Below are 26,441 nucleotides of genomic sequence, written 5' to 3' on the forward strand. Positions count from 1 at the left end.
TGTTCTATCTGCACTGATTGGTGAAGTAATGTATAAAAATTGATTTCAGAGGTTTAAAAAGGAACAGAAAGGAACACTATAAACCATTACTTTTGGGGGAACCGGTTCAGAACTTTATTTTGCTGGTCGGAACAGTGGAACGGAACAAAAAAAATAATGGTTCTGTTCAGAACTAAAATATTGGAAAATAATTTCGGTTCCAACCCCTGCAAGGCTGTTATGGAGATATTTTTGGTTATGAATAGTAGAGTATTTTATTTCATCCGTTTGGGCTTCTTCCTCAGGGTTTTTACTTTGGATCATTAGCGTCCCACACCTGCTGAGAGAGATAAGGGGGAAAAGATCATTAGTCCTGAGGAAAAGTCACAAAATGTCACAAACAAAAAGTCGCAAAAAGTGGCAAAACTATGCAAGGAAACAGAGAACAACGAGTACAGACAAACTCTTAAAAATGTTAGAATCACTTTAAAATAATATAGTAAAGTATAATTCTACTTCTAAGTGAGTCTCACTTACTCAATTCTAACTCCCAGAGAGAAATATGTATCCACTCCTTCATAATATGCCATAGCTTATCAAACTTTATTAGGTGTTAATAGAGACACTGATTGATTAACGAGTAATCTAATGTTAGAGCTGTTCATCAAAATGTATGTGTGTGTGTGCGCATGCGCGTACAAACGTGTGCGTGCGTGTGTTCAAGTTCAAGTACAGTGAAGTGTGTGTGTGTTTGCGTACAAGCGTGCATATGTGCGCACACGTGTGTTAGTGTATGTGTGTGTGTTTGTGTGTGTGTTTGTGTGTGTGTGTGTGTGTGTGCAGCTGTGTATATCAGACCCAGTAAGTGCTACCTCTGTTGACACATATTCTGAGGTCCCTGCAGTGACACTAGTTTGAGTGATTGATAGCTCTAACAATGTCATTTGCCCTTCAATTCATTCCCAGGGGGCTATTTCAGCTGAAGAACTGGGAAGGTTGCAAGGGTGGGGGCACTAGATAGGGTGACACCCAAGAGAGTGCGACAGCTTTTCCTTTCCCCCAGGGTCTGACTCAGACAGTGGGTGTTTGAGGTCCTGAGAGGGATATCCCTAGTTTGGGTTAGACTGGGCTGAGGGTGCTACTAATGATACAGTATATACTGTAATAGGGGAACTATAAAAAGTAGCACTGTAGTGAGAAAGATACTTGGGCAGAAACGCGTACTGCATAATCAACATAACAACTTGATACCCATAGGAATCATATCTCTTTGACCTGTCAGTATCTACTGTTGCTAGTCTCACTCAACACCCCCTGAGATTATACAGTAAGCAACTACAATTGACCCTGTAAGAGTAGAAGCCTTTACAACATAAATGTTGAGTGTAAAAGCCTGGTGAGTGAGGCTACTTTGCCGCTTAAACGGCTGGTAATCCTCCACAGCCCTACGGGCATAATGCAACAGTAATGTGACAATACAAGCAGCTGCACTGTGGCATGCGTGGCATCATGCCAACAGTCTGCACAGTATTCGTCAGGTCCAGGTGGCGTGGGGTGAACTACGCAGGACAGTGGAGGCATCCCAAATGGTACCCTATTACCTATGTAGTACACTACTTTTGATCAGGGCCTATAGGGCTCTGGTTAAAAGTAGTGCACTATATAGGGAATAGGATGCCATTTGGGACGCAAGACAGTGACAGCCATCTGAGGAGCATGACAGGTTCCTTGCACAGGGAAACAATGTCAGTGGGAACAGGCCCTTTAAATATAGAACAATAATGCAATGAGGTGATGGAACATGCACAATATGTCCGTCCAAAGGATTTGATTTACGGTGGCCAGCGAACTCGGGCACAGAGTGGAGGACAGATGTAGGAGTTATGGACACTTGGCTCCATAGGGGGTTGGAAATCAATTCAAGGTATGTGTGGGTGTGGGTGTGTCCTTCAGAAGGGAAAACCTTTCCTTAGCCTCACCTTCTTTTGTTCTGTGACGATGTCACTCACAACAGGTTCAGAAAAGCGCACACATTCACATCATGGTGAGAAAACTCACTTACCATTTGTGACAGATTTGCTCTTGCCTCCAACTGTCACCTGCTAACAGAAAACAAATGAGGGAACAAAAAGGGGAAGAAGTTACTAAACCATCTCATCTTTACCAGTGAAATGACTGTATTTCAGGGTGTATCATGTCTTACCAAGGGGCAATCATTATTACTTATTCAAATGTCATATAGTTCAGGGTCATGCATTTTAATATGCTAAACTGACTCAAACAAGGAGTGTACTCAGGAGGTGAGAGTGAAGAAAGTGTAAAAACGATGTATCAGCAAACCTGAATTGAACATAACTGTGTTAGAGGAGTGGAATGAGGTGGGGGGCGGATACATTCTGTCCCAGTGCTTATAGTCTATGACTACATGTATGTCCTGACTGGCCCAGATGTATTTAGCCTTGGCACCAAACTGCTGAGCAATGCAATCCATACCTCCCTTCACATAACATATAGAGCATTTCCCAGAATAGGATTGCAAAGGCCACTATTTAAAATTTGACATGATGAAACATCAATGGTGAAAAGCCACATCAGAAGAGCTCCAACAGTTCCCAGAATGCTATTCATCTAGTCAATGCCACTATGGAAGCTAAGGATTGCCACATACTGTACATACAGAAATACTGCATGTGAGAATGGGATATGGTGATTGATGTGATAAGACATAGTGGGAATCCAAACCACATGAGTGAGGTAAGAGAATACATCTAATCAGATTCAGAGCTGTTCCTGTTTCTGTTCTGATTGGTTCCCAGCTAGCGCATTTGGTACTTTGGAAGTTGTGGGAACGTATGTTTTTGGTTTCACAGGTTGTGGGAATGAAGCCATACACTTCATGACCGGTAAAACTGAACTGTTTTTTAAACGTTCTAAGAACAGAAGTGAACATTTTGCTTGTTCTGGGAACATTTAGTTTTAGGTTCTGAGAATGTTTTACTAACACTCTGAGGACGGAAATTATAGGTTATTGGGAGGTTTTTTAATAACTTCCTTAAAACTTTCACAGAATGTTTCAATAAGACTTTTAATAACGCTGCTAGCTTATTTTGATAGGACATATGGAAATTAATTTCCTTAGGCATTAATCATTCTTTTTTATTGTGACACAGCATCATTAGGATTCAAACCTATAATCTTCTGTTCTCTATTCATGGAATTAGTCCACTGCGACACCAGGATGAAGCTAGCATGCCATGTTTTTTTGCGCATACAAAATGGTTCATTTCAGTCTATTCAAACAGACCCCATGTCAAAGGAAACAAGCACTCAATAAGATCAGGTGTGGCCAATTAGTGGCCACGGCCAACACACCTGAACACTCTAAACAAGATAGAGGATAGAGAGTTTTGTTGATGCTGAGAACGGAACGTACCCTACCAGTCAAAAGTTTGGACACACCTTTCATTCAAGGGTTTTTCTTTATTTTTACTATTTTTTACAATGTAGAGTAATAGTGAAGACATCAAAACTATGAAATAACACATATGGAATCATGTAGTAACCAAAATAGCCACCCTTTGCCTTGATGACAGCTTTGCACACTCTTGGCATTCTCTCAACCAGCTTCATGAGGTAGTCACCTGGAATGCATTTAAATTAACAGGTGTGCCTTCTTAAAAGTTAATTTGTGGAATTTCTTTCCGTCTTAATGCGTTTGAGCCAATCAGTTGTGTTGTGACAAGGTAGGGGGGGTATACAAAAGATAGCCCTATTTGGTAAAAGACCAAGTCCATATTATGGCAAGAACAGCTCAAATAAGCAAAGAGAAACGACAGTCCATCATTATTTTAAGACATGAAGGTCAGTCAATACGGAACATTTCAAGAACTTTGAAAGTTTCTTCAAGTGCAGTCGCAAAAACCATCAAGCGCTATGATGAAACTGGCTCTCATGAGGACCGCCACAGGAATGGAAGACCCAGAGTTACCTCTGCTGCAGAGGATAAGTTCATTAGAGTTACCAGCCTCAGAAATTGCAGCCCAAATAAATGCTTTACAGAGTTCAAGTCACAGACACATCTCAACATCAACTGTTCAGAGGGGACTGTGTGAATCAGGCCTTCATGGTCGAATTGCTGCAAAGAAACCACTACTAAAGGACACCAATAATAAGAAGAGACCTGCTTGGGCCAAGAAACATGAGCAATGGACATTAGACCGGTGGAAATGTGTCCTTTGGTCTGTAGTCCAAATTGGAGATTTTTGGTTCCAACCGCAGTTTCTTTGTGAGACGCGGTGTGGGTGAACTGATGATCTCTGCATCTGTAGTTCCCAACGTAAAGCATGGAGGAGGAGGTGTTATGGTGTGGGGGTGCTTTGCTGGTGACACTGTCAGTGATTTAATTAATTAATTAATTAATCAGCATGGCTACCACATCATTCTGCAGCGATACGCCATCCCATCTGGTTTGGGCTTGGTGGGACTATCATTTGTTTTTCAACAAGTGCTCAGCATATGTGGGAACTCCTTCAAGACTGTTGGAAAAGCATTCCAGGTGAATCTGGTTGAGAGAATGGCAAGCGTGTGCAAAGCTATCATCAAGGCAAAGGGTGGCTACTTTGAAGAATCTAAAATCTAAAATATATTTTGATTTGTTTTACACTTTTATGCTTACTACATGATTCCATATGTGTTATTTCATAGTTTATGTCTTCACTATTATTCTACAATGTAGAAAATAGTAAAAAATAAAGAAAAACCCTTGAATGAGTAGGTGTGTCCAAACTTTTGACTGGTAATGTATGTTTTTAAATAACATTCTTAGAAATTTCTCTTGTGGTTTTTATGGAAAGTTTTCTTCATGTTCTTCGTACAATCTGAGAACATGACTTTAAATAGAACCATGAGGAAACCTGTAGGAAACGTTATGCTAAAGTACTGAAATTCCCACAGAAGAACATTGTTTCTTAACATTCTTGGAACTATTTGAGAACATTCTCAATGTCAAACCAGTTGGGGAACATTCCTAGAACATTACCAAAATTGAAATGAAATGAAACCATGTTTGAACTTTTAGGAAACGTTCTGTTAAAGTTTTTTGGTCAAGTTCCTTAAATGTGCTGACACTGTTCCAAAGCCAAGCATTTCATATTTGACACACTGTAGATACTCCAGTACTGTTGCCCAACCCCACATTTACTCCTAGACCCTAAACCCAACACTTGTGGAGATCTGAGAGAATGGACAGGTGTTCACAATATGTCAAAAATCCAGCTAGACAATAAGAGGGTGGAGCTATCACCATACTGTTTACACCCACCAAATCCTCTCAGTTATCCATGTGCCTGGGGGTAGGGGCTAGGGGTTGTTTCGGGACAGGGCCATCATCTGATCTACTAGCTCACCTTGGCAGGGGAGGAGCCCTTTGTTTCCCATAGGCTGCGCTTGTTGCCCACATCAACAGGTTTCAGGTCCTGCAAGAGAACACAGAGTAGAGCGTGATGTGGGGAAGAAGCCATAGTGAGGCTATAGTGCATTTAATCTGAACAAAAGCATGGATGGAACTACGGTGGATGCTAAGAAGTGCATCAATTGTTGGTGAATGATCATGACTAAATTGCTAATCATTTATTGATTAACTAAAATGTAGATATTTCCATCAATGGCACATTCAAGAAAGTACTTTTTAAAGATATCAGATGCATATTGCTAACATGACAAACTGTTTGGATCGTACAGTACCTTTCCCACAGATAAAATCAAGCAGAAGACAGAACAGAAAAGTACAGAAGGAAGGAAAGTTCCAGAGGAAGACCAAGAGGAAGAAAACTGCAGAGCTAGTAAAGTAGAAGAGAGGAAAATAAAATTAGTTGTTAAACAACAGTAATTGATAGACATTTTCTCAAAAGAAATAACCTACCTCAAAAGCTAAATTCAAATCTAACCTAAACATTTCATATAACATACAGAAGAGTGCTATACAACTTCTCTCCATGAGAGGGAAACCTTGTAGCGTTCCTGTAAAAGCGACTTGGCTCTACTTGTGGCCAGAAGGAATGGGACTAAAGATATCCCCTCATAAATTTCAGGTTCGAACAAAGTGGCTTGCCAATCAACAGTACGTCTCACATACTGTTCTGTCTGTCTCTAATAGAACCGGTAAGATTAGCCTGCTAGCACGCTATAAAGAATAGGACACACTGACTGTCTCAAATGGACTCACCCATCACACTGGATATGGCATTTATTTTAGATATACATCCAATTTAGGATACCTGTATCCTACACATTGGTTATACACATAAATGATCTAGTTTAAATCTCTAGTTTTGATCTAAATTATAAATGAAAACAAATCAACTGTTTTGAGAAAGCAAAAGTTTGTTATGAAACTGGTCGTCAACTGAAAACATTTGAGAGACTTGACCTTTTTGATTGTTCAAATACAGACAGAGTCACAATGTGACAAAGTTTTAAAACGTCCCCTCAAGACACTGTTTACACACTTCCATAAACCACATATGCCATGGTGTACTGTACGCATACTTGAATGTACTCTTATCGTACTCTATCAGCTGTAAGATAGGGTTAATTAAAATAACTATCCAGCCCAAGCAAGGTGAAATATTGCCTTTGAGAGTGGCTGGTGTGGAGAGGGCAGAACTAGGGAGGTATACTACATATACAAAAGTATGTGGACACCTCTTCAAATTAGTGGATTTGGCTATTTCAGCCACACCCGTTGCTGACAGGTGTATAAAATCAAGCACACCGCCATGCAATCTCCATAGACAAACATTGGCTGTAGAATGGCCTTATTGCAGAGCTCAGTGACTTTCAACGTGGCACCGACATAGGATGCCACCCTTCCAACAAGTAAGTTTGTCAAATTTCTGCCCTGCTAGAGCTGCCCCGGTCAACTGTAAGTGTTCGTATTGTGAAGTGGAAACATCTAGGAGCAACAACGGCTCAGCCGCGAAGTGGTAGGCCACACAAGGTCACAGAACGGGATCGCCGAGTGCTGAAGCACGTAGCTCGTAAAAATCCTCACTACCGAGTTCCAAACTGACTCTGGAAGCAACTTCAGCACAAGAACTGTTCATCGGGAGCTTCATGAAATGGGTTTCCATGGCCGGGCAGCCGCACTCAAGCCTAAGATCACCATGTGCAATGCCAAGCGTCGGCTGGAGTGGTGTAAAGCTCGCCACCTTTGGACTGTAGAGCAGTGGAAAAGCATTCTCTGGAGTGCATTCCTTCCCCCTCTGGATGACTTCATCATCTGGCAGTCCAACGGACGAATCTGGGTTTGGCGGATGCCAGGAGAACGCTACCTTCCCCAATGCATAGTGGCAACTGTAAAGTTTGTTGGAGGAGGAATGGCCTGTTCTCCCCGCTTCCATCACTCAGACGTGGGTGGCACAGGAGCATTATGGCGAAAACTGGAAGACTGGCCAATAATGTCTACCCCCAGACCATCAGGCTGCTGAATAGCCACCACTAGTCAGCTACCTGCTCACCCCTCCCCCTGCTACTCCCCCTATGGACTTACCTTACCTGCTGTTCCCTCTATGGACATTTTCCCCCCACCCCCTCAACTGACTTTTACTCTGCTCCCACCCCAATGACGTTCTTCACATTTGCAGTTGTTAATATGTATATTATTATTTTTATTATTTTATTTCACTTGGTCCCCCCCCTCAATGGTAATTTAGTCTGACTGCTGCTCCCCCTATGGTCATCCCCCCCCTCCCCCACCAGTCTTTACTCTGCCTCCACCCTAATAAACATTGATTTATTCATCACTGCTACAGTTATGATGCTATTTCTACTGTTGTTGTTTTTTATTACCTTTTTCATTATTATATTTCACTTAGTCCTGCATGTTGGAGCTCGGAGCCTAAGATTTTTCACTGTACCCTGCAATCGCACCTGCAACCCTGTACATGTGACTATTAAACACTCAATCTGAATCTGAAGCTGACCAGCAGGCAACACCTTCGCAGTGCTCCCAGACCGTTTGTAAAAAGTGTGTCTCCACGTCTGACGTGATGTGTATACAAATCCTATTTCAGCGTGTTTACACTAGTGTAGGCCGCAGGTTGAAAGACAAATGGATGGTCGTATAGACGTGCACTCACCATGTCTACCATTTGGGGTCACTAGAGTACAGCTAGCCATATTTTCAAGTTAAAGAGCTCAATCGTGTGTTTGTCCTTACTTCAGCCTTCTCAGCTGCGGCTGCAGCTGCCTTGCCAGTGTCTGCTGGGCTCTTGCCCCAGCCTTTAGTCAGTCCAGCCACACCCACTTTAATATCAGCAGCATCCTGGGAAGAAGATGGAGAGGTAGGCTGTCATTCATGACATACAGTCAGCGATCGCTCTCTCGCTCTCTCCTCCTGTCTCCCAATCTCTTCTTACATTTGTCCATTTTAGTCATTTAGCAGACGCTCTCATCCAGAGCGCCTTACAGGAGCGATTAGGGTTAAGTGCTCAAGGCCACATCAACATATCTTTCACCTAGTCGGCGACTCAAACCAGCGACCTTTCCGTTGCTGGCCCAACTCTCTTAATCGCTAGGCTACCTGCCGCACTTATTTTCCTTCCCCCTCCCTCCCCTCTCTCTCTCCCACACGCTCTCTCTCCTTCATCCGTTTCTCCCCATCCCTCTCTCTTCTCCCTTACCTTATTCGTAGGCTTGGGGCTCTCAGTGGCCCCCCTAACGTTCCCTTTCTCCCACATGCTCTTGATGTTGCGGATACTTGGTGTCTCTGGCAGGTCTGAGACTGGAGACTTGGGAGACCTCACATCCCGGTTGGTCTGTGAACAGGGAAAGGAGACATTTCATAAATGTTTACATTTTGGTAATTTAGCAGAGCGACTTACAGTCAGACATCAATATAATGCCACTTTTAAATAAATAAAAAAGAGAAACTGGTAGGCAAGTGATTGTGTTTGTATTCTGTTGATTTAGTTATTTAACCTTTATTTAACCAGAAAAGTCAGTTGAGAACCTATTCTCATTTACAATGATGATACAATCACCTAATTTCTGCCTCTTAGCTTTTATTGGATTTTTAGTGCTGTGTCCACATACTCATTCTGTCATCTTATGACATGATGAGTAGGCCTTAAGATGCCCTGGAACACTATGTATACAGTATGTGTGTAGCATTTAGGATGTGTCTGTGCCTCACCTGAACTGCAGCAGTGTATTGTTCCAGTCTGTTGCCTATCTTGGAGACAATAGGAGCATGTGATGTCTTACAGCTGTAGGAGCAAGAACACACATACCATGAGTACAATGCAGTACATTCTAGACTGAAGGTTTACATGAATACCATGGTAGAAGTAAAAGGCAAGGAATGCTCACCCTTTCTGGGATCTCTGGTTCAAGAATTCTGCCCTCTCCCCAATCTAAAAACACAGAGAATAGACTAACTTGATTACACTTGTAAACACATTATTGACATGCAACACACAGCTGATGCAAATGTCTGCGTGCTCTCTCTCTCTTTCTCTCTCTCTTTCTCTCTCTCTCTCTCTCTCTCTCTCTCTCTCTCTCTCTCTCTCTCTCTCTCTCTCTCTCTCTCTCTCTCTCTCTCTCTCTCTCTCTCTCTCTCTCTCTCTCTCTCTCTCTCTCTCTCTCTCTTTCTCTGTCTCTCCTCCTCTGTCCCTCTCTCTCCATTTATCTTTCTTCCTTTCTCCCTTTTGACTAACATTCTTACCATTCTTGGGTAGTTAGTTCTGTGTGATCTGAACAAAGTGAACCCAGTGGTGGTGACTCAGTGTTGTGTTGAGGAGTCAGTCTGTCACAGAGCCAGTATAAGCAGGGTCCTGTCAGCCCCTGAGCCACGGGCTGGGAACCCAGAACTGCTGTTTATGATAAATGGCAAGTCCAAAACGAGTGTGCACACAAACGCACGCACGCATGCATGCACCCACACGCGTACGCACGCCATACACTCAGGCAGGCACACATGTACACAAACACACAAAAGCATTCACACACACACGCATACACTCCTCATACTGCTGGCTGTGGAAGCTCCTAAAATACTCGTCACAGTAAATTCCTCCCAGTCCTAGACCTCCTCTAAACACCCATATTTGAGCACATTTGTGATACCAGCAGCAACATCACTAATTTTGTACTTGTCATAGAGATGTTATGTTTTTATGAAAAGCTGTCTATCAATCAGCGGAAATAGAAACCGACTTAACAATGAAAGAGACAGCAGTATGTATCAAACTTGGAAACACATAACAGTTGTCATGTTTGTATGAGAATAATTCAATGGATCTTTACTCAAGACATTGTATTGCTTTGTGGGAACACATTGCACATCAATATGAACACAATGTCTATAGACGATAGTTTTTGTATATTGCCAACAGATCTCTCTCAGTTACTGTAATGATATCATCACAGGGTGAGCTGTAGTTGTAGCCTATAGGACCTCACCTTGCCCTTGGGCGTGACACCCAGTGTGAAGGGTTTCTTGTCTCCGTCGCCCGATTCCTCTATCATCTGTTTCTTCTTCTCTGCAGCCTCTTTTCTTCTTTGCTCTATCTCTTCCTTCAACCTCTTCCTCTCCTCCTGTTAGAACCAGAGCAAAGGCCCATTTAACCATTGTTATCTTTAGGGTTAGGGTTCAACCGGGATGTGGACATGAAGCTAGGGTTAGGGTTGTTCACTAGGCACGAAATGGAAGAGAACGGTCTGAAATGGGGTGAAAACACATTTGTTTGATCATTCAGCTGCTCATAGAGCATTTAGCTTCTGTTTCAACTAGATCCCTCTCTGTCCGTCCCCAGCCCCCACCTGTCTGTCTGCCGTCTGTCCACAGTCTCCACCTGTCTGTCAAATGTGTTTTTGCCACATGCTTCGTAAACAACAGGTGTAGACTAACAGTGAAATGCTTACTTATGGAACCTTCCCAACAATGCAGAGAGAAAAATAGAAAAATTATAGAAAAAAATTATAACACAAGGAATAAATACACAATGATTTACTATAACTTATACACAGGGTACCAGTACTGAGTCGATGTGCAGGGGTACGAGGTAATTGAGGTAGATATGTACATATAGGTAGGGATAAAGTGACTAGGCAACAGGATAGATAATAAACAATAGCAGCAGCGTATGTGATGAGTCAAAAGAGTAAGTGCAATAAGGGTCAATGCAGATAGTCCGGGTAGCTATTTGGTTAACTATTTAGCAGTCTTATGGCTTGGTGGTAGAAGCTGTTCAGGGTCCTGTTGGTTCCTGTTGGTGCATCGGTACCGCTTGCCCCAGTGATGTACTCTGCTGTTCGCACTACCCTCTGTAGCGACTTGCGGTCATATGCCAAGCAGTTGCCTTTTTGAGGATCTGAGGGCCCATACCAAATCTTTTCAACCTCCTGAGTGGGAAGAGTCGTTGTCGTGCCTTCTTCTTGAATGTGTTGGTGTTGACAATGTTAATTCCTTAGTTATGTGGACACTGAGGAACTTGAAGCTCTCGACCCGCTCCACTACAGCCCCGTCGATGTGGATGGGGGCATGCTCGGCCCTCCATTTACTGTAGTCCACAATCAGCTCCTTTGTCTTGCTGACGTTGAGGGAGAGGTTGTTGTCCTGGCACCACACTGCCAGGTCACTGACCTCCTCCCTATAGGCTGTCTCATGGTCGTAGGTGATCAGGCCTACCACCGTTGTGTTCTCAGCTAACTTAATGATGGTGTTGGAGTCGTGCACGACCACGCAGTCGTGGATGAACAGGGAGTACAGGAGGGGACTAAGCACGCACCCCTGATGGGCCCCCATGTTGAGGGTCAGCGTGGCGGATGTGTTGTTACCTACCCTCACCACCTCGTAGTCGTAGCAGGATTTCTTATAAGCGTCCGGGTTAGTGTCCCGCTCCTTGAAAGTGGCAGCTCTAGCCTTTAGCTCAGTGCAGATGTTGCCTGTAATCCATGGCTTTTGGTTGGGATGTGTACGTACGGTGACTGATGTGGTAAACTCCTTAATGTTATCGGATGAATCCAAGATCATATTCCAGTCTGTGCTAGCGAAACAGTCCTGTAGCTTAGCATTCGCTTCATCGGACCACTTCTGTATTGAGCACGTCACTAGTACTTCCTGTTTGAGTTTTTGCTTGTAAGCAGGAATCAGGAGGAGAGAGTTATAGCCAGATTTGCAAAGGGGAGGGCGAGAGAGAACCTCTAATACTTTTCTGTGTGTGGAGTAAAGGTGATCTATAATTTTTTCGACTCTACTTGCACAGGTGACATGCTGGTAAAAATGAGGTAAAATTGATTTCAGTTTTCCTGCATTAAAATCACTGGCCATGAGAAACACTGCCTCTGAATGTGCATTTTCTTGTTTACTTATGGCCCTATACAGCTGGTTGAGTGCGGTCTTAGTGCCAGCATCGGTTTGTGGTGGTAAATAGACAGCTACGAAAAATATAGATGAAAACTCTCTTAGTAAACAGTATGGTCTGATTGCACACCAGCTGTTGTTAACAAAGAGACCTCCCCCCATCTTACTCGAGGCTGCTGACCGGTCTTGACGATGCATGGAAAAGCCAGCGAGATGTATATTATCCATGTCCTTGTTCAGCCACGTCTCCGAGAATCATAGAATATTACAGTTCTCCAGGTCCCGTTGATAGGATAGTCTCAAATGGAGCTCATCCAGTTTGTTCTCTAGTGACTGTACGTTCCCAAACAGAATGGAGGGTAGAGGCAGTTTATTTGGTCGCCAACGTAGTCTCGTCAGGATGCCGGCTCATCTGCCTCTTTTGCTCCGTCGCTTCCTCTTTCGAGTCCCGGGGAATAGGGCCTGATCCAGTAAACAGAACGTCCAGAGCTGCAGACTAGTTGAAGTAGAAATTGTCATCCAAATCGAGGTTAGTGATAGCTGTTTTGATCTCCAGAAGCTGTTTTCGGAGACATTATGTACAAAAGAAGTTAAGATCAGCATTAAAAAAAACACACAAAATAGCAGAATTGGTCAGGAGCCCGTAAAACGGCTGCTATCCACTGCAGCGCCATTCCACATCTGTCTGTTTGTCCGTCCCCAGTTCCCACCTGTCTGTGTCCATCCTTAGTCCCCACCCACCCATCTGTTTGTCTGTCTGTACGTCCCCAGTCCCCACCCACCTGCTCCTTGGCCTTCTTCTCTGCCAGCTCTGTCTTCCTCTGCTTCTCCTCCTCCTCAATGATCTTCTTCCTCCCCTCCCTCTTCTTCTTCAGCTCCTCCAGCTCGGCCTCAGACTCCTGCTGTTTCTGCTTCATCTTCTCCAACTCCTCGCTGTCCGCCTCGTCACGACGCCGCTTCAGCTCCTCCAGCTTACGCTCAGCCTCCAGGCGCTCCTGGTCCTCGGCCTCGGTGGAGCGCGCCACACCTCCGTTCTGCTGCTTGGAGGGGGTGGACTCCTTCGGTTCAATAGAGAGCACAGATAGATAGACCAATGGATGAGTGATAGACCCATAGAATTGGAATGAGATTACCCCATCCAACATTCTTAATCTATCTCTATGGATTCACCAATGGAAACCAATTGGTGAGTGATGGACCAGTGGATGAGCAACAAATGGATGAGTTATACACCAATAAAAAGCAGAGATAGATAGAACAATTGATGAATGCAACAAACAGGTATAACAAGGAAACTGTTTGTCGGATGGATAGAACATGACTCACCTCGTCTTTCTTCACTGATCTTAACTTCGGTTTCTCCACCTTCTCAGCCTCCTGCATCAACGTCCAACAATGATGAAACAAAAACAAAGTTATAAAATATAAACAAAATTGTGTCCAACATTATATGGATATTTTTACAATCTATGATTTTTATAGAAAGTGTGATATATATGTGATGGTCAATTTGACTCTACATTTAATCTTGATCTTACCCGCTTTTTTGACTTTTCCTCCTTGGTGGGCAGGAACAAAGGGAAATATAACAAGAGAAGTCAGATAACTGTGGAATATATCTACATATGCAAACTGTAGAAGCCAGGCAAATTGGATGCCATTGCCATACAATGCTGTTCCACTCCAGCCTGCAAGGTGAGAGCAATGCAGAGGTACGTTGATGCTGACCACACACACACACACACACACACACACACACACACACTGTGACAACACTGTGACATAACTAGCCTGGTTCCTGATCTGTTTGTGCCAACTTCTATGGCTCAGTTTGGCATGACAATGACCATAGGAATTGGTAGGACAGAACAAACAGATCTGGGACCAGACTATGACACAACTGCCCAAGTGATCAATGATGCAAAGCAACACATCGTGACCACTCTGTGATCTGTAACCACACCTTAAAGCATGGGAGAATGTGGATATGGAAGATGCAATCATCTGCCCAAACAGTGAAGACATAAAACGCAGCAAAACTTGGATAACCCAAATATATCCTCTACATGTGTAATTTAAAATATCTTGATTAGAAATGTATTATTGAGCATACTGTATTATGATACAGTAGATACATGTCCTGTAAGAAACTAATGAGGAACATTTGAGTTATCCAGGATTTGAATGGAGGCAATCATCCTAAAAGTCACCCTGATACCTCCGCTTTCTTTTTTTCCTCTGCTTGCTTAGATTTTTTAGATTTTTCTTCAGCTTCTTTCTTGAGTTTTGCAGCTTTTTCTTCTTCGTTCTTGAGTTTTGCAGCTTTTTCTTCTTCTTCTTTCTTGAGTTTTGCAGCTTTTTCTTCTTCGTTCTTGAGTTTTGCAGATTTTTCTTCTTCTTCTTTTTTGAGTTTTGCAGCTTTTTCTTCTTCTTCTTTCTTGAGTTTTGCAGATTTTTCTTCTTCGTTCTTGAGTTTTGCAGCTTTTTCTTTTTCTTCAGCCTCTTTCTTGAGTTTTGCAGCTTTTTCTTCAGCCTCTTTCTTCAGTTCTACAGCCTTTTCTTTTTCTTCAGCTTCTTTCTTGAGTGTTGCAGCCTTTTCTTCTTCTTTCTTCAATTTTGCAGCTTTTTCTTCTTCTTCTTTCTTGAGTTGTGCAGCTTTTTCTTCTTCTTCTTTCTTGAGTTGTGCAGCTTTCTCTTCAGCTTCTTTCCTTTCTTTTTCAGCCTTTTCCTCAGCCTCTTTCTTGAGTTTTGCTGCAGCCTCTTTTTCTTCCATCTCCTTTTTCTGTTTTTCTTCCTCTTCTTTCTTAGATATCTCTTCAACAGCTTTCTCCTCTACTACCATCTTGGGCATTATGGATATTTCAAACCCGCACTCTTGTAGTGGTGCAGCGGGTACAACAAATTCAATAAATGTGTCTGGTACTATTTGCGTTTCTTCAACCTCTTCCTATGAGATAAAGTACATTTTGTGTCAATATAACTTCCTGTAAATACAATTACCTCCCATCCAACAGTTATGCCCTTTAATGTAGGAAGTAGGAAGGAACTAGGAAGTCATACTCTACCTCTTTCTTCTCTTCCTCCACCTCCTCAGCTTTCTCAGGTTCTGTGACGGGTTCAGGCTCTTCCTCCTTTGGCGTCGCCTCCTCTTCTTTCACCTCCTTCTCCTCCTCTCTACTCCAGGAGTTAGTGGTTACTTCCTCCTGGACTGGTTTCTCCTCCTTCTCCTCCTCTGTGCCTTGGTGGCGCCTGCTAGAGGAGGTCTCCTCCTGGCTGTTCTCATTGCCGTCGGTGATGGTAGGGTCGAACTCCTTCTGTCTATCCAGTGCCTCTTTCAACCTCTTCTGTCTGCGTTCCTCCCGCTTGGCCAGGCGGTCCAGGAGTGCCACGTCATCCCCACCACCTGATGAGGAGCTCACCTCTGCACCGGTGGAGGAGGACTCTGTCTCTGTCACACTGTGGAGTGAAGGGAAAACAGAATGAATTAGTTATGGACAATCTATGGCAGGGTTCTTCAATTCCGGTCCTGGAGGGCCGAAAAACTTCTGTTTTTTATTTCTACCTGGTAGTTAATTGCACTCACCTGGTGTCCCAGGTCTGAATTAGCCCCTGATTAGAATGAGAGGATGAAAAACAGAGGTGTTTCGGCCCTCCAGGACCGGAATTGAAGAACCCTGATCTATGGTTTAACACTGGAACTTATATGATTGTTACCAGATGGGATCTTTCTATAGATCAAGGTCTTCTTCATTAGGGAGAAAACCTTTTGAAATAGAGTGAATGGGGTGGTTCTACCTACATTTGTAGAATACTTTTTTTTTTTCGAGGATTTTGTTCATGGTCTGGGTGTCCTGTGTTCTGTACCTGTGAGTGTTGTTGACCTCTGTTGTCATGGTGCTGCTGCTAGACTCCTCCATCTCTGCCTTTTTCAATCGTTCCTCACGAGCCTTTCTCCTCCGCTCGCGAGCCACCTCCTCATCATCATCAGTTGTGCTGAAGCCCCTGAAACAAGCCAAGACATACACATAAATGAATGAGAGATGTTGGCCTTTTGCGTACAATTATTACTGCCATACAAATTACTGATATTATCCCAATGCCTATTGCATATCATTATGATTCCCATACGTACCAAACCATCACTACAATTATTTTCACCTACAGTGGTTTACATAACAATTGTAAGAAATCTCATTTTTGTTTCATCAAGCGTTTTACAGAAGGACATTTATTGTATGTTGGACTGAGAAGAGCCTACAGGACTGAAAACTTCCTTTAAAGGCATTTCTGTACAGCATGTATGTAGTATGTCTATAATAATGTGTGCAGTGGTGTAAAGTACTTAAGTAAAAATACTTTAAAGTACTACTTAAGTAGTTTTATTCGGTATCTGTACTTTACTATTTATATTTTTGACAACTTTGACTTTTACTCCATACATTTTCCCTGACAGCCAAATGTACTCGTTACATTTCGAATGCTTAGCAGGACAGGAAAATGGTCCAATTCACGCACTTCTCAAGACAACATCCCTGGTCATGCCTACTGCCTCTGATCTGACAGACTCACTAAACACAAATGCTTCGCTTGTAAATTATGTCTGAGTGTTGGAGCATGCCCCTGGTGCCGTCTGGTTTGCTTAATATAAGGAATGTGAAGTGATTTATACTTTTACTTTTGATACTTAAGTATATTTTAGCAATTACATTTACTTTTGATACTTAAGTATATTTAAAACCAAATACTTTTAGACTTTTACTCAAGTAGTATTTTACTGGGTGACTTTCACTTTTACTTGAGTCATTTTCTATTAAGGTATCTTTACTTTCATGTATGACAACTGGGTACCTTTTCCACCAGTGTATGTGTGTTCCCTATATAATTCCATCTCCGTTCTTTCTACGACACTAAATCTGCCATGTAGTCATGGCCTAATCCTTACGTCTGAAAGTGTGATTATATAGAGTACATAAAGTCTTTAAGACACCTTATATACAGCCACAACTTTTAAAAGAGCTGTCTAAAACTGATTCATTTGCAGATGGGTTTACACTACAGACCCTATGCAAGCATTCATAAAGAACATGCTAAATAGAGTTACACACAGGTTCAGACTAACACTAAAACCCTAAGGTTCAGACTGCTCATCCTTCTAACCAACAGCCTCCTACTACTTTGAGAGAGATGATCCAGCCATAGACCTTAAACTGCACAATAGTGCAGACGGTCTCACAAACTATGAAAAGATTCATTATCATTCTTGTCAGTCAAACACTTGACCCTGTACTGATCCACCATCCAGGGCCCTGATCCTATTTCCTCCCACACACACCACATATTGTCTCCCAGTGATCTGACCTCCAGACCAATTACAGATCCGGCGGATGGATGGATACATGCTGTCATGGTGGAGGAAGGTCAGACTGATAACACACACAGGTGTATATGTGTTGTGAATCAAAACGTCACTGAGATGAAAGAGACAGAGAGCAAAAATAGGGGGAGTACAATGCTCATCAACTGGAAACAAAGAGAAACCTAAATCCATTTCACCATAAATTGACTGAATTATCACGACAACGATAAATTGAATGATACATTTATAACATGAATGTGCACAACAGTTCTTTTTTCATATCACCCTTAAAACTACTACTACTTTGAATGCTGTAGCTAGTTTTTTTCCCTCATCAATCTACACACAATACCCCATAATGACAAAGTAAAAACAGGTTTATAGAACATTTTAGAATTTCTGAGTTTTTTAAAAATGGAAATATCACATTTACATAAGTATTCAGACCCTTTACTCAGTGGCTTCCGTCTGGCCACTCTACCATAAAGGCCTGATTGGTGGAGTTCTGCAGAGATGGTTGTCCTTCTGGAAGGTTCTTCCATCTCCACAGAAGAACTCTGGAGCTCTGTCAGAGTGAACATCGGGTTCTTGGTCACCTCCCTGACCAAGGCCCATCTCCACCGATTGCTCAGTTTGGCTGGGCGGCCAGCTCAAGGAAGAGTCTTGGTGGTTCCAAGCTTCTTCCATTGAAGAATGATGGAGGCCAGTGTGTTCTTGGGGACCTTCAATGCTGCAAAAATGTTTTGGTACCCTTCCTCATATCTGTGCCTCGACACAATCCTGTCTCGGAGCTCTATGGACAATTCCTTCGACCTCATGGCTTGGTTTTTGCTCTGACATGCACTGTCAACTGTGGGACTTTATATAGACAGGTGTGTGCCTTTCCAAGTCCAATCAATTGAATTTACCACAAGTGGATGATCAATGGAAACAGATGCCCCTGAGCTCAATTTCGAGTCTCATAGCAAAGGGTCTGAATACTTATGTAAATAAGGTATTTCTGTTTTTTATTTTTAATACATTTGCAAAAACAATTCTACAAACCTGCTTTCGCTTTGTCATTATGGGTTATTGTGTGTAGATTGATTTTAGAATAAGGCTGTAACATAACAAAATGTGGAAAAAGTCAAGGGGTCTGAATACTTTCCGAATGCACTGTATTTACACTGAGTGGACAAAACATTATGAACACCTTCCTAATATTGAGGTGCACCCCCCCTCAGAACACCCAAAATGCGCCTGGCACCTACTACCATACCCCTTTCAAAGGCACGAAAAACGTTTGTCTTGCCCATTCCCCTTTTAATGACACACATACACAATCCTTGTCTCAATTTTCTCAAGACTTACAAATCTTTCTTTAACCTGTCTCCTCCCCTTCATCTACACTGATTGAAGTGGATTTAACAGCTTTCACCTGGATTTACCTGGTCAGTCTATGTCATGGAAAGAGCATGTTTTGTACACTCAGTGTATATATACACTACTTCACCAAAAGTATGTGGACACCCATTCAAATTAGTGGATTCGGCTATTTCAGCCACACCCGTTGCTAACAGGTGTATAAAATCGAGCACACAGCCATGCAATCGCCATAGACAAACATTGGCAGTAGAATGGCCTTACTGAAGAGCTTTCAACGTGGCACCGTCATAGGATGCCACCTTTCCAACAAGTCAATTCGTCAAATTTCTGCCCTGCTAGAGCTGCCCCGGTCAACTGTAAGTGTTCTTATTGTGAAGTGGAAATGTCTAGGAGCAACAACGGCTCAGCCGCAAAGTGGTAGGCCACAAAAGCTCACAGAACAGGATCGCTGAGTGCTGAAGCACGTAACGCGTAAAAATCCTCACTACCGAGTTCCAAACTGACTCTGGAAGCAACTTCAGCACAAGAACTGTTCGTCGGGAGCTTCATGAAATGGGTTTCCATGGCCGAGCAGCCGTACACAAGCTTAAGATCACCATGTGCAATACGAAGCATCGGCTGGAGTGGTGTAAAGCTTGCAGCTATTGGACTCTGGAGCAGTGGAAACGCATTCTCATGAGTGATGAATCACGCTTCACCATCTGGCAGTCCGACAGACGCATCTGGGTTTGGCGGATGCCAGGAAAACACTACCTGCCCCAATGCATAATGCCAACTGTACATTTGGGTGGAGGAGTAATAATGGTCTGGGGCTGTTTTTCATGGTTCGGGCTAGGCCCCTTCGTTCCAGTGAAGGGAAATCTTAACTCTACACCATACAATGACATTCTAGACGATTTTGTGCTTCCAACTTTGTGGCAACAGCTTTGGGAAGGCCCTTTCCTGTTTCAGCATGACAATGCCCCCGTGCACAAAGTTAGGTCCATACAGAAATGGTTTGTCGAGATCAGTGTGGAAGAACTTGACTGACCTGCACAGAGCCCTGACCTCAACCCCATCGAACACCTTTGGGATGAATTGGAACGCCGACCGTGAGCCAGGCCTAATTGCCCAGTGCCCGACCTCACTAATGCTCTTGTGGCTGAATGGAAGCAAGTCCCCGCAGCAACGTTCCAACATCTAGTGGAAAGCCTTCCCAGAAGAGTGGAGGCTGTTATAGCAGCAAAGGGGGGACCAACTCCATATTAATGCCCATGATTTTGGAATGAGATGTTCGACGAGCAGGTGTCCACATACTTTTGGGCATGTAGTGTGTATACACACACTCAATGATTTACAGATGTTGTGGAGGAGAGGAAGTGCGCAGGTTTTCTGAATGACAAAGGTCACTCAGAGATGAGAGAACCATGAGTATTTATCTTCAAGAATACCATCATACTGTACATACTCATGTTGATATGTTACAGATTATAACAATTGGGGGGGAGGAGAGAGAGAGAGAAAGAGACTCAAGTTGTCAGCTCTGAAATAAAAACAGCAGTCAAAACATTCCAGCGTCTACAACGTTTCCTCGGGTCCAGGCCGTGCTGCAGCGAGGCTCTGTGTGTGTGTAAAGCTGCACAGGAAATGCAGGGCAGGAGCCGGACTGTGAGAAAACTGCAGGCCCGCCCTTCAGACCACAGCCAGAGCAGGGGCTGATGGGACTTCTGATAATACTGTACATACAGTACATGTAGTAGGCAAATGCGCAAACAAACAATGCACTGATCGCTATCTCCTTCATAAGACAGAGAGTGCCCTCCTGTATCCAACAATACAGATGCTGTCATTGACAAAATAGGAAAACAGCCTATTCTATTTGACTGGTGATGGAGATGTGACACTTTTAGATTGATACTCCAATTGGGAATACTTGCTCTGTTCTGGACATGTTTTAAACCAAGTTTGAAGACATAAATTCCAATTAACTTTTCAGTTTGATCAGTCCAGCACACGTGCAGCACTGCTGACGTTTTCACACTCTGCGATTGCAGAACACTTCTGCATTATAATGGCCAAACTCACAGCTAAACTACTGAATCGCTCTCTTTCTCTGCACCCTTTCTATTCTCTCTCTCTCTCTCCCTTTCTCTCTCTCTCCTTCTCTCTCTCTCACACACACACACACACACTGGCGGTGCTTCCTGCTGAGCAATATTACCATTCCTCTTCGCTGGACGAAAGCCTCTAGACCCAAACTGACATTTAGGCGTGGTCACATTGGCAGTTTAGATGATGCATTGCAGTAATTCGTGACTTTGTCTGGGAACGATTGTACTCGCCCTTCAATTCCACACACACACACACACACACACACACACACACACACACACACACCTGGGCAATGTCTGCTAACAGTAAACTATCCCCTAGATCTCTAACTATCCCCCTTTTTCTACAGCATACTTTGGCTTGAGTGGCAGATTTTTCCACCATCCCCTTTCTGTCTGTTGAACTTCGTTCCCCTGGTAACAGAGGCAACAGAGCTAAAGAGATTGTGCATTTTGTAGTATTAAAAATGCATTTGGGCCAAAGAATCTACCCTACATGCGGTCATCATCTTGAACTAACTGAACAACAAACATAGTAGCATTTGCCAGGGAAGCCTAATATCTGACTTTAGAGCCTTAAGTTAACCAATCAGTTTGATGACCTGTGCACGACAATACAGGAAAGAAGCTAACAATCCAGCAGACTACGCCAATATGCACTGTTGTACCTAGGACATTACAATCAGCTTCAATATAAGAAAAGTATTGAGGTGAGCTGGGTATCATCTGGTCACTGTCAGTATTGTCCTGTCCAGTCAGCAGGAGAGGAGCTGAGCAGCTACATCCCAGACCCACAGGAGTGAGCTCTGACAGGGAGCAGAGCTAGACTGCAGACGCACACACACAGACGGAGGCCCGAGCTCTCCAAACAGCCCAGCCAATCTGTTCACTAACGAATGAGCAAAGCAATAGAGCTCATCAAGCAGTCATCACTTCAGCCTGCTGCTACATCATCCAAGTCTTCTGTCTGTGTCTGTGTCTGTCTACTGCACAGGGCCTGCTGGGCCAACACATAGATCAGACAAAGACAGACACACTTACAGTACATATACTGTGCTTTCACACATACACTCACACACATGTTTGGATGTACTCTTAGAAAAAAAGGATTCCAGAAAGGGTTCATTGGCTGTCTCCATAGGAGAACCCTTTTTGGTTCCAGTTAGAACCCTTTTGTTCCAGGTAGAACTCTTTTGGGTTCCATGTTGAACCCTCTGTGTAAAGGGTTCTACATGGAACTGAAATGGGTTCTACCTGGAACCAAAAGGGGTTCTTCAAAGGGTTCTCGTATGGGGACAGCCGAAGAACCCTTTTAGATCCTAGATAGCACCTTTTATTCTAAGAGTGTACAAACACATCAACACACAAACATGCACACACACACAGTACACACACTCAAATTGTACAAGCACAACTGGCCATTATCTGCATACACGCCCATATATGGCTGCTGGACTATGGGAGGTACAGGAGAAAGGGAAAGTGTCTCATGACTCTGCATAATGTAAACACTCTGCATACCAAGGCCTCGCCAGTCTCATTCCAACAAACCTCTAATGCTGTTAATGTATTCTCTATAACCATAATACTGCATTCATGAGCATGACAAAACCACTTATGTTTCTGAATGTTAGATTATAGCAAACGTAAATATTCACAGTAAAACCAGATTTCCTAAACAGTGGAAAGTGTAACGGAATATGTACGGTTTAATCATAGGCAGAATCGATGGCTTGCCTGCCAATGGCAACAAAATGGACATCTAGGCAAGCCTGCATCTGTTCAAGTTAGAATGACTTAGAAGCTGATGTAGAGTGATGGTTGCTCATACAAAACAAACAACAGTACCCTATAGCAAGCAAGGAGAGACGGGCAACCCTACAATCTGAAGAATGGAAGCCTCTAGGAGCCAAAAACAAATCCACTGCCAAAATAGAACATCTATAGAGTTTGTTTGTTTGCAGTAAATCAGTCAGTCAAATAGTCAGGTTTCGATTAGAATTGGACACCACTGAAACTAACCAGCCTGTGATTCAGGGGATGGGAGACGGGCCCAAAGCTGTCTGGAATGACTTCTCACGTTATCCTCTGTGTGCATACAAGTGTACCTGCATGACAATAGATACAATAAATCCTGACTGAGGTTTACCAGTAAAATGCCCAGTGAGAAGGATGAGTTTGGCATAGAGATCAGAGAACTCTTACTGGGTTCAGAGGAGGCAATGGGCTTAACTGGAGGAGAGCACACAGTTGGGCTTAAAGCTCATCCACCATATTAGATCATTTCATTTGTCACATGCTTCGTAAAACAACAGGTGTAGACTAACAGTGAAATGCTTACTTATGGGCCTTTGCCAACAATAAAAATAGAAAAATAGAAAAATAATAGAAAGATAATAACAGGAGAAATAAATACACAATGAGTAAAGATAACTTGGCTATATACACGGGGTACCAGTACTGAAAATCCATATCAGATCATCCATGTTATATCCACTGGAACACATCTATTCTGCTTCAGCTTGCTTTGTGGGGTTCTAGGTTGGGTTACTGTAAAGCACTTTGTGACAACAGCTGATGTAAAAAAGGTTGATTGATTGAATAATGATTGATTTACCTTATGGCATAGTAACAAGTATGCATACATCCATCCTACCTGAATATTATCACACACACATCTGAAGAATGTACAGAATGACCATGGCCTCACTGAACTAAGCAGGAGGTGTTTGTGTGTGTGTGTGTGTGTGTGTGTGTGTGTGTGTGTGTGTGTGTGTGTGTGTGTGTGTGTGTGTGTGTGTGTGTATTAGACAGACAGGTTCCTCACTTCTCTGCCTCTAGACGCATCTGCTCACGCCTCTGCCTCCTTAATTCCATGCGCTGGTCAAAGTCGTCATCCATGGTGGCCGGTGAGCGTTTCTTCTGTGTTCAGACTGAAAGAAACCAACACAGACTGGTGAGTTTAACGTCATTACACAATTACACAATTTCTACTCTGTACAGAGGTCAGTATGCTGAAATGAGGATGTGCAAAAAGGTTTTCCTTGATGCCATAAGTGAAAAGGCCCTGTCTGTAGTGTGTGTATGCCAAATCTAGCCTCAACACTTTCCATATGTTTAACTCCTGTATTTATTTTGAAGTCAAATGACATAACCTTTGACTTTGACCTTACATCAGAAGAACCCTGACAGTGACATCATTGGTAATGAAGTGCTTGTAACTCATTCACATTAGCATGACACAGTAAAGACCTGCAAAAAATGTGGGTACTTAAAGCTGCTGCGGTATAACCAACCCCTGCTTTTCTCACATCAGAGCTCTTAGTTGTCACACCTAATGCCGCAATAAATATATAAATAAATAATTATAAATATAAATAAATAATATACATAAATAGAAATATGATGAAATATCATCATCATCATGATTATCATCATCATTCCAATCCCAATTCTCTGGGACTAACTAGGCTAATAATCCCTATGGGATGGAAACTCTACCAAACAAAACAAGCACAAAGTGAAGACAAAACACAAGATAAGGTCCCCAGTCAACACAGAAACACACTAACATTCACTGGACATGACTCGAAGTAGGACCACCCAAGAAACATTCACCACTCAGCATTACGACATTCACTGGCTCTCTATGCGCTACTGAATAGGAGGAAACGTCCCATAGCTATACAATACCTTAGCTGTAGTGAGTAGCGACGCTTAGTCCATGGGCAGCACTCACTCCTCTCTCAGTATATCAACTCTACAGTCTGGTTTATATCTCAGCTCTCTCTGCTACAGCACAAAGAATTCCTGCTTGCTCTTTCAGCAACTATAACTACCAGAAAAGGCAAAGCCTGTCTCTTCCCTCTCTCTCTCTCGCTCAGCCTCCCTCCCTCCTTACTCTCTTGCTTGCTCCCTCCCTCTCTCTCTTTCTCACTCTCTCCTCCTCCCTCCTTCTTGCTCAGACTGTCTTCCTAGAACTCTTTCCTCTTGTTTTGCCTTGTCCTTCTTTTCACACGCTCTCCCTCCCTCTAGCTCTCTTCCTCTCTCCCTCTAGCTCTCTTCCTCTCTCTCCCTCTAGCTCTCTTCCTCTCTCTCCCTCTAGCTCTCTTCCTCTCTCCCTCTAGCTCTCTTCCTCTCTCCCTCTAGCTCTCTCTTCCTCTCTCCCTCTAGCTCTCTTCCTCTCTCCCTTTAGCTCTCTTCCTCTCTCCCTCTAGCTCTCTTCCTCTCTCTCCCTCTAGCTCTCTCTGTCTATCTCTCCCTCTAGCTCTCTTCCTCTCTCTCCCTCTAGCTCTCTCTTCCTCTCCCTCCCTCTAGCTCTCTTCCTCTCTCTCCCTCTAGCTCTCTCTGTCTATCTCTCCCTCTAGCTCTCTCTTCCTCTCTCTCCCTCTAGCTCTCTCTTCCTCTCTCCCTCTAGCTCTCTTCCTCTCTCCCTCTAGCTCTCTCTTCCTCTCTCTCCCTCTAGCTCTCTTCCTCTCTCTCCCCCTAGCTCTCTCTTCCTCTCTCTCCCTCTAGCTCTCTCTTCCTCTCTCTCCCTCTAGCTCTCTCTTCCTCTCTCCCTCTAGCTCTCTTCCTCTCTCCCTCTAGCTCTCTTCCTCTCTCCCTCTAGCTCTCTTCCTCTCTCCCTCTAGCTCTCTTCCTCTCTCCCTCAAGCTCTCTTCCTCTCTCCCTCTAGCTCTCTTCCTCTCTCCCTCTAGCTCTCTTCCTCTCTCCCTCTAGCTCTCTTCCTCTCTCTCCCTCTAGCTCTCTCTGTCTCTCTCTCCCTCTAGCTCTCTCTGTCTATCTCTCCCTCTAGCTCTCTCTTCCTCTCTCTCCCTCTAGCTCTCTTCCTCTCTCCCTCTAGCTCTCTCTTCCTCTCTCTCCCTCTAGCTCTCTTCCTCTCTCTCCCCCTAGCTCTCTCTTCCTCTCTCTCCCTCTAGCTCTCTCTTCCTCTCTCCCTCTAGCTCTCTCTTCCTCTCTCTCCCTCTAGCTCTCTTCCTCTCTCCCTCTAGCTCTCTCTTCCCCTCTCTCCCTCTAGCTCTCTTCCTCTCTCTCCCTCTAGCTCTCTTCCTCTCCCTCCCTCTAGCTCTCTCTTCCTATCTCTCCCTCTAGCTCTCTCTTCCTCTCTCCCTCTAGCTCTCTCTTCCTCTCTCCCTCTAGCTCTCTCTTCCTCTCTCTCCCTCTAGCTCTCTCTTCCTCTCTCCCTCTAGCTCTCTCTTCCTCTCTCTCCCTCTAGCTCTCTCTTCCTCTCTCTCCCTCTAGCTCTCTCTTCCTCTCTCCCTCTAGCTCTCTCTTCCTCTCTCTCCCT

At 43.6% G+C, this 26,441-nt stretch overlaps 1 protein-coding gene across 1 annotated transcript; it reads right to left on the minus strand.

Annotated features, from left to right (window-relative positions):
- Positions 1-25,189, minus strand: LOC121577182 (caldesmon). The gene is made up of 16 exons (XM_041890948.2): positions 24,848-25,189; positions 23,982-24,087; positions 16,208-16,345; positions 15,409-15,799; positions 14,562-15,290; positions 13,882-13,902; positions 13,670-13,720; positions 13,126-13,401; positions 10,441-10,575; positions 9,349-9,392; positions 9,173-9,245; positions 8,661-8,795; positions 8,198-8,302; positions 5,385-5,453; positions 2,042-2,081; positions 1-319 (listed from the first exon to the last, which is right to left on the minus strand). Exons 2-16 carry the CDS (start codon positions 24,053-24,055, stop codon positions 303-305), a joined length of 2,298 nt encoding a protein of 765 aa, XP_041746882.1. The 5' UTR covers positions 24,056-24,087; positions 24,848-25,189; the 3' UTR covers positions 1-302.
- Between the last annotated feature and the right edge of the window lie 1,252 nt (positions 25,190-26,441).

Source organism: Coregonus clupeaformis, chromosome 11, assembly GCF_020615455.1.
Source record: "Coregonus clupeaformis isolate EN_2021a chromosome 11, ASM2061545v1, whole genome shotgun sequence".
NCBI lineage: Eukaryota > Metazoa > Chordata > Actinopteri > Salmoniformes > Salmonidae > Coregonus > Coregonus clupeaformis.

Bases quoted from the DNA above. Each gene is read 5' to 3' on its own strand.
- LOC121577182 (XM_041890948.2), bottom strand. From the start codon at position 24,055: ATGGATGACGACTTTGACCAGCGCATGGAATTAAGGAGGCAGAGGCGT. The intron at 13,721-13,881 runs GTAAGATCAAGA...ACGTTGATGCAG, and splicing joins AGGAAAAGTCAAAAAAGCGG to GAGGCTGAGAAGGTGGAGAA. The intron at 8,796-9,172 runs GTGAGGCACAGA...CCCTGTTCACAG, and splicing joins AATACACTGCTGCAGTTCAG to ACCAACCGGGATGTGAGGTC.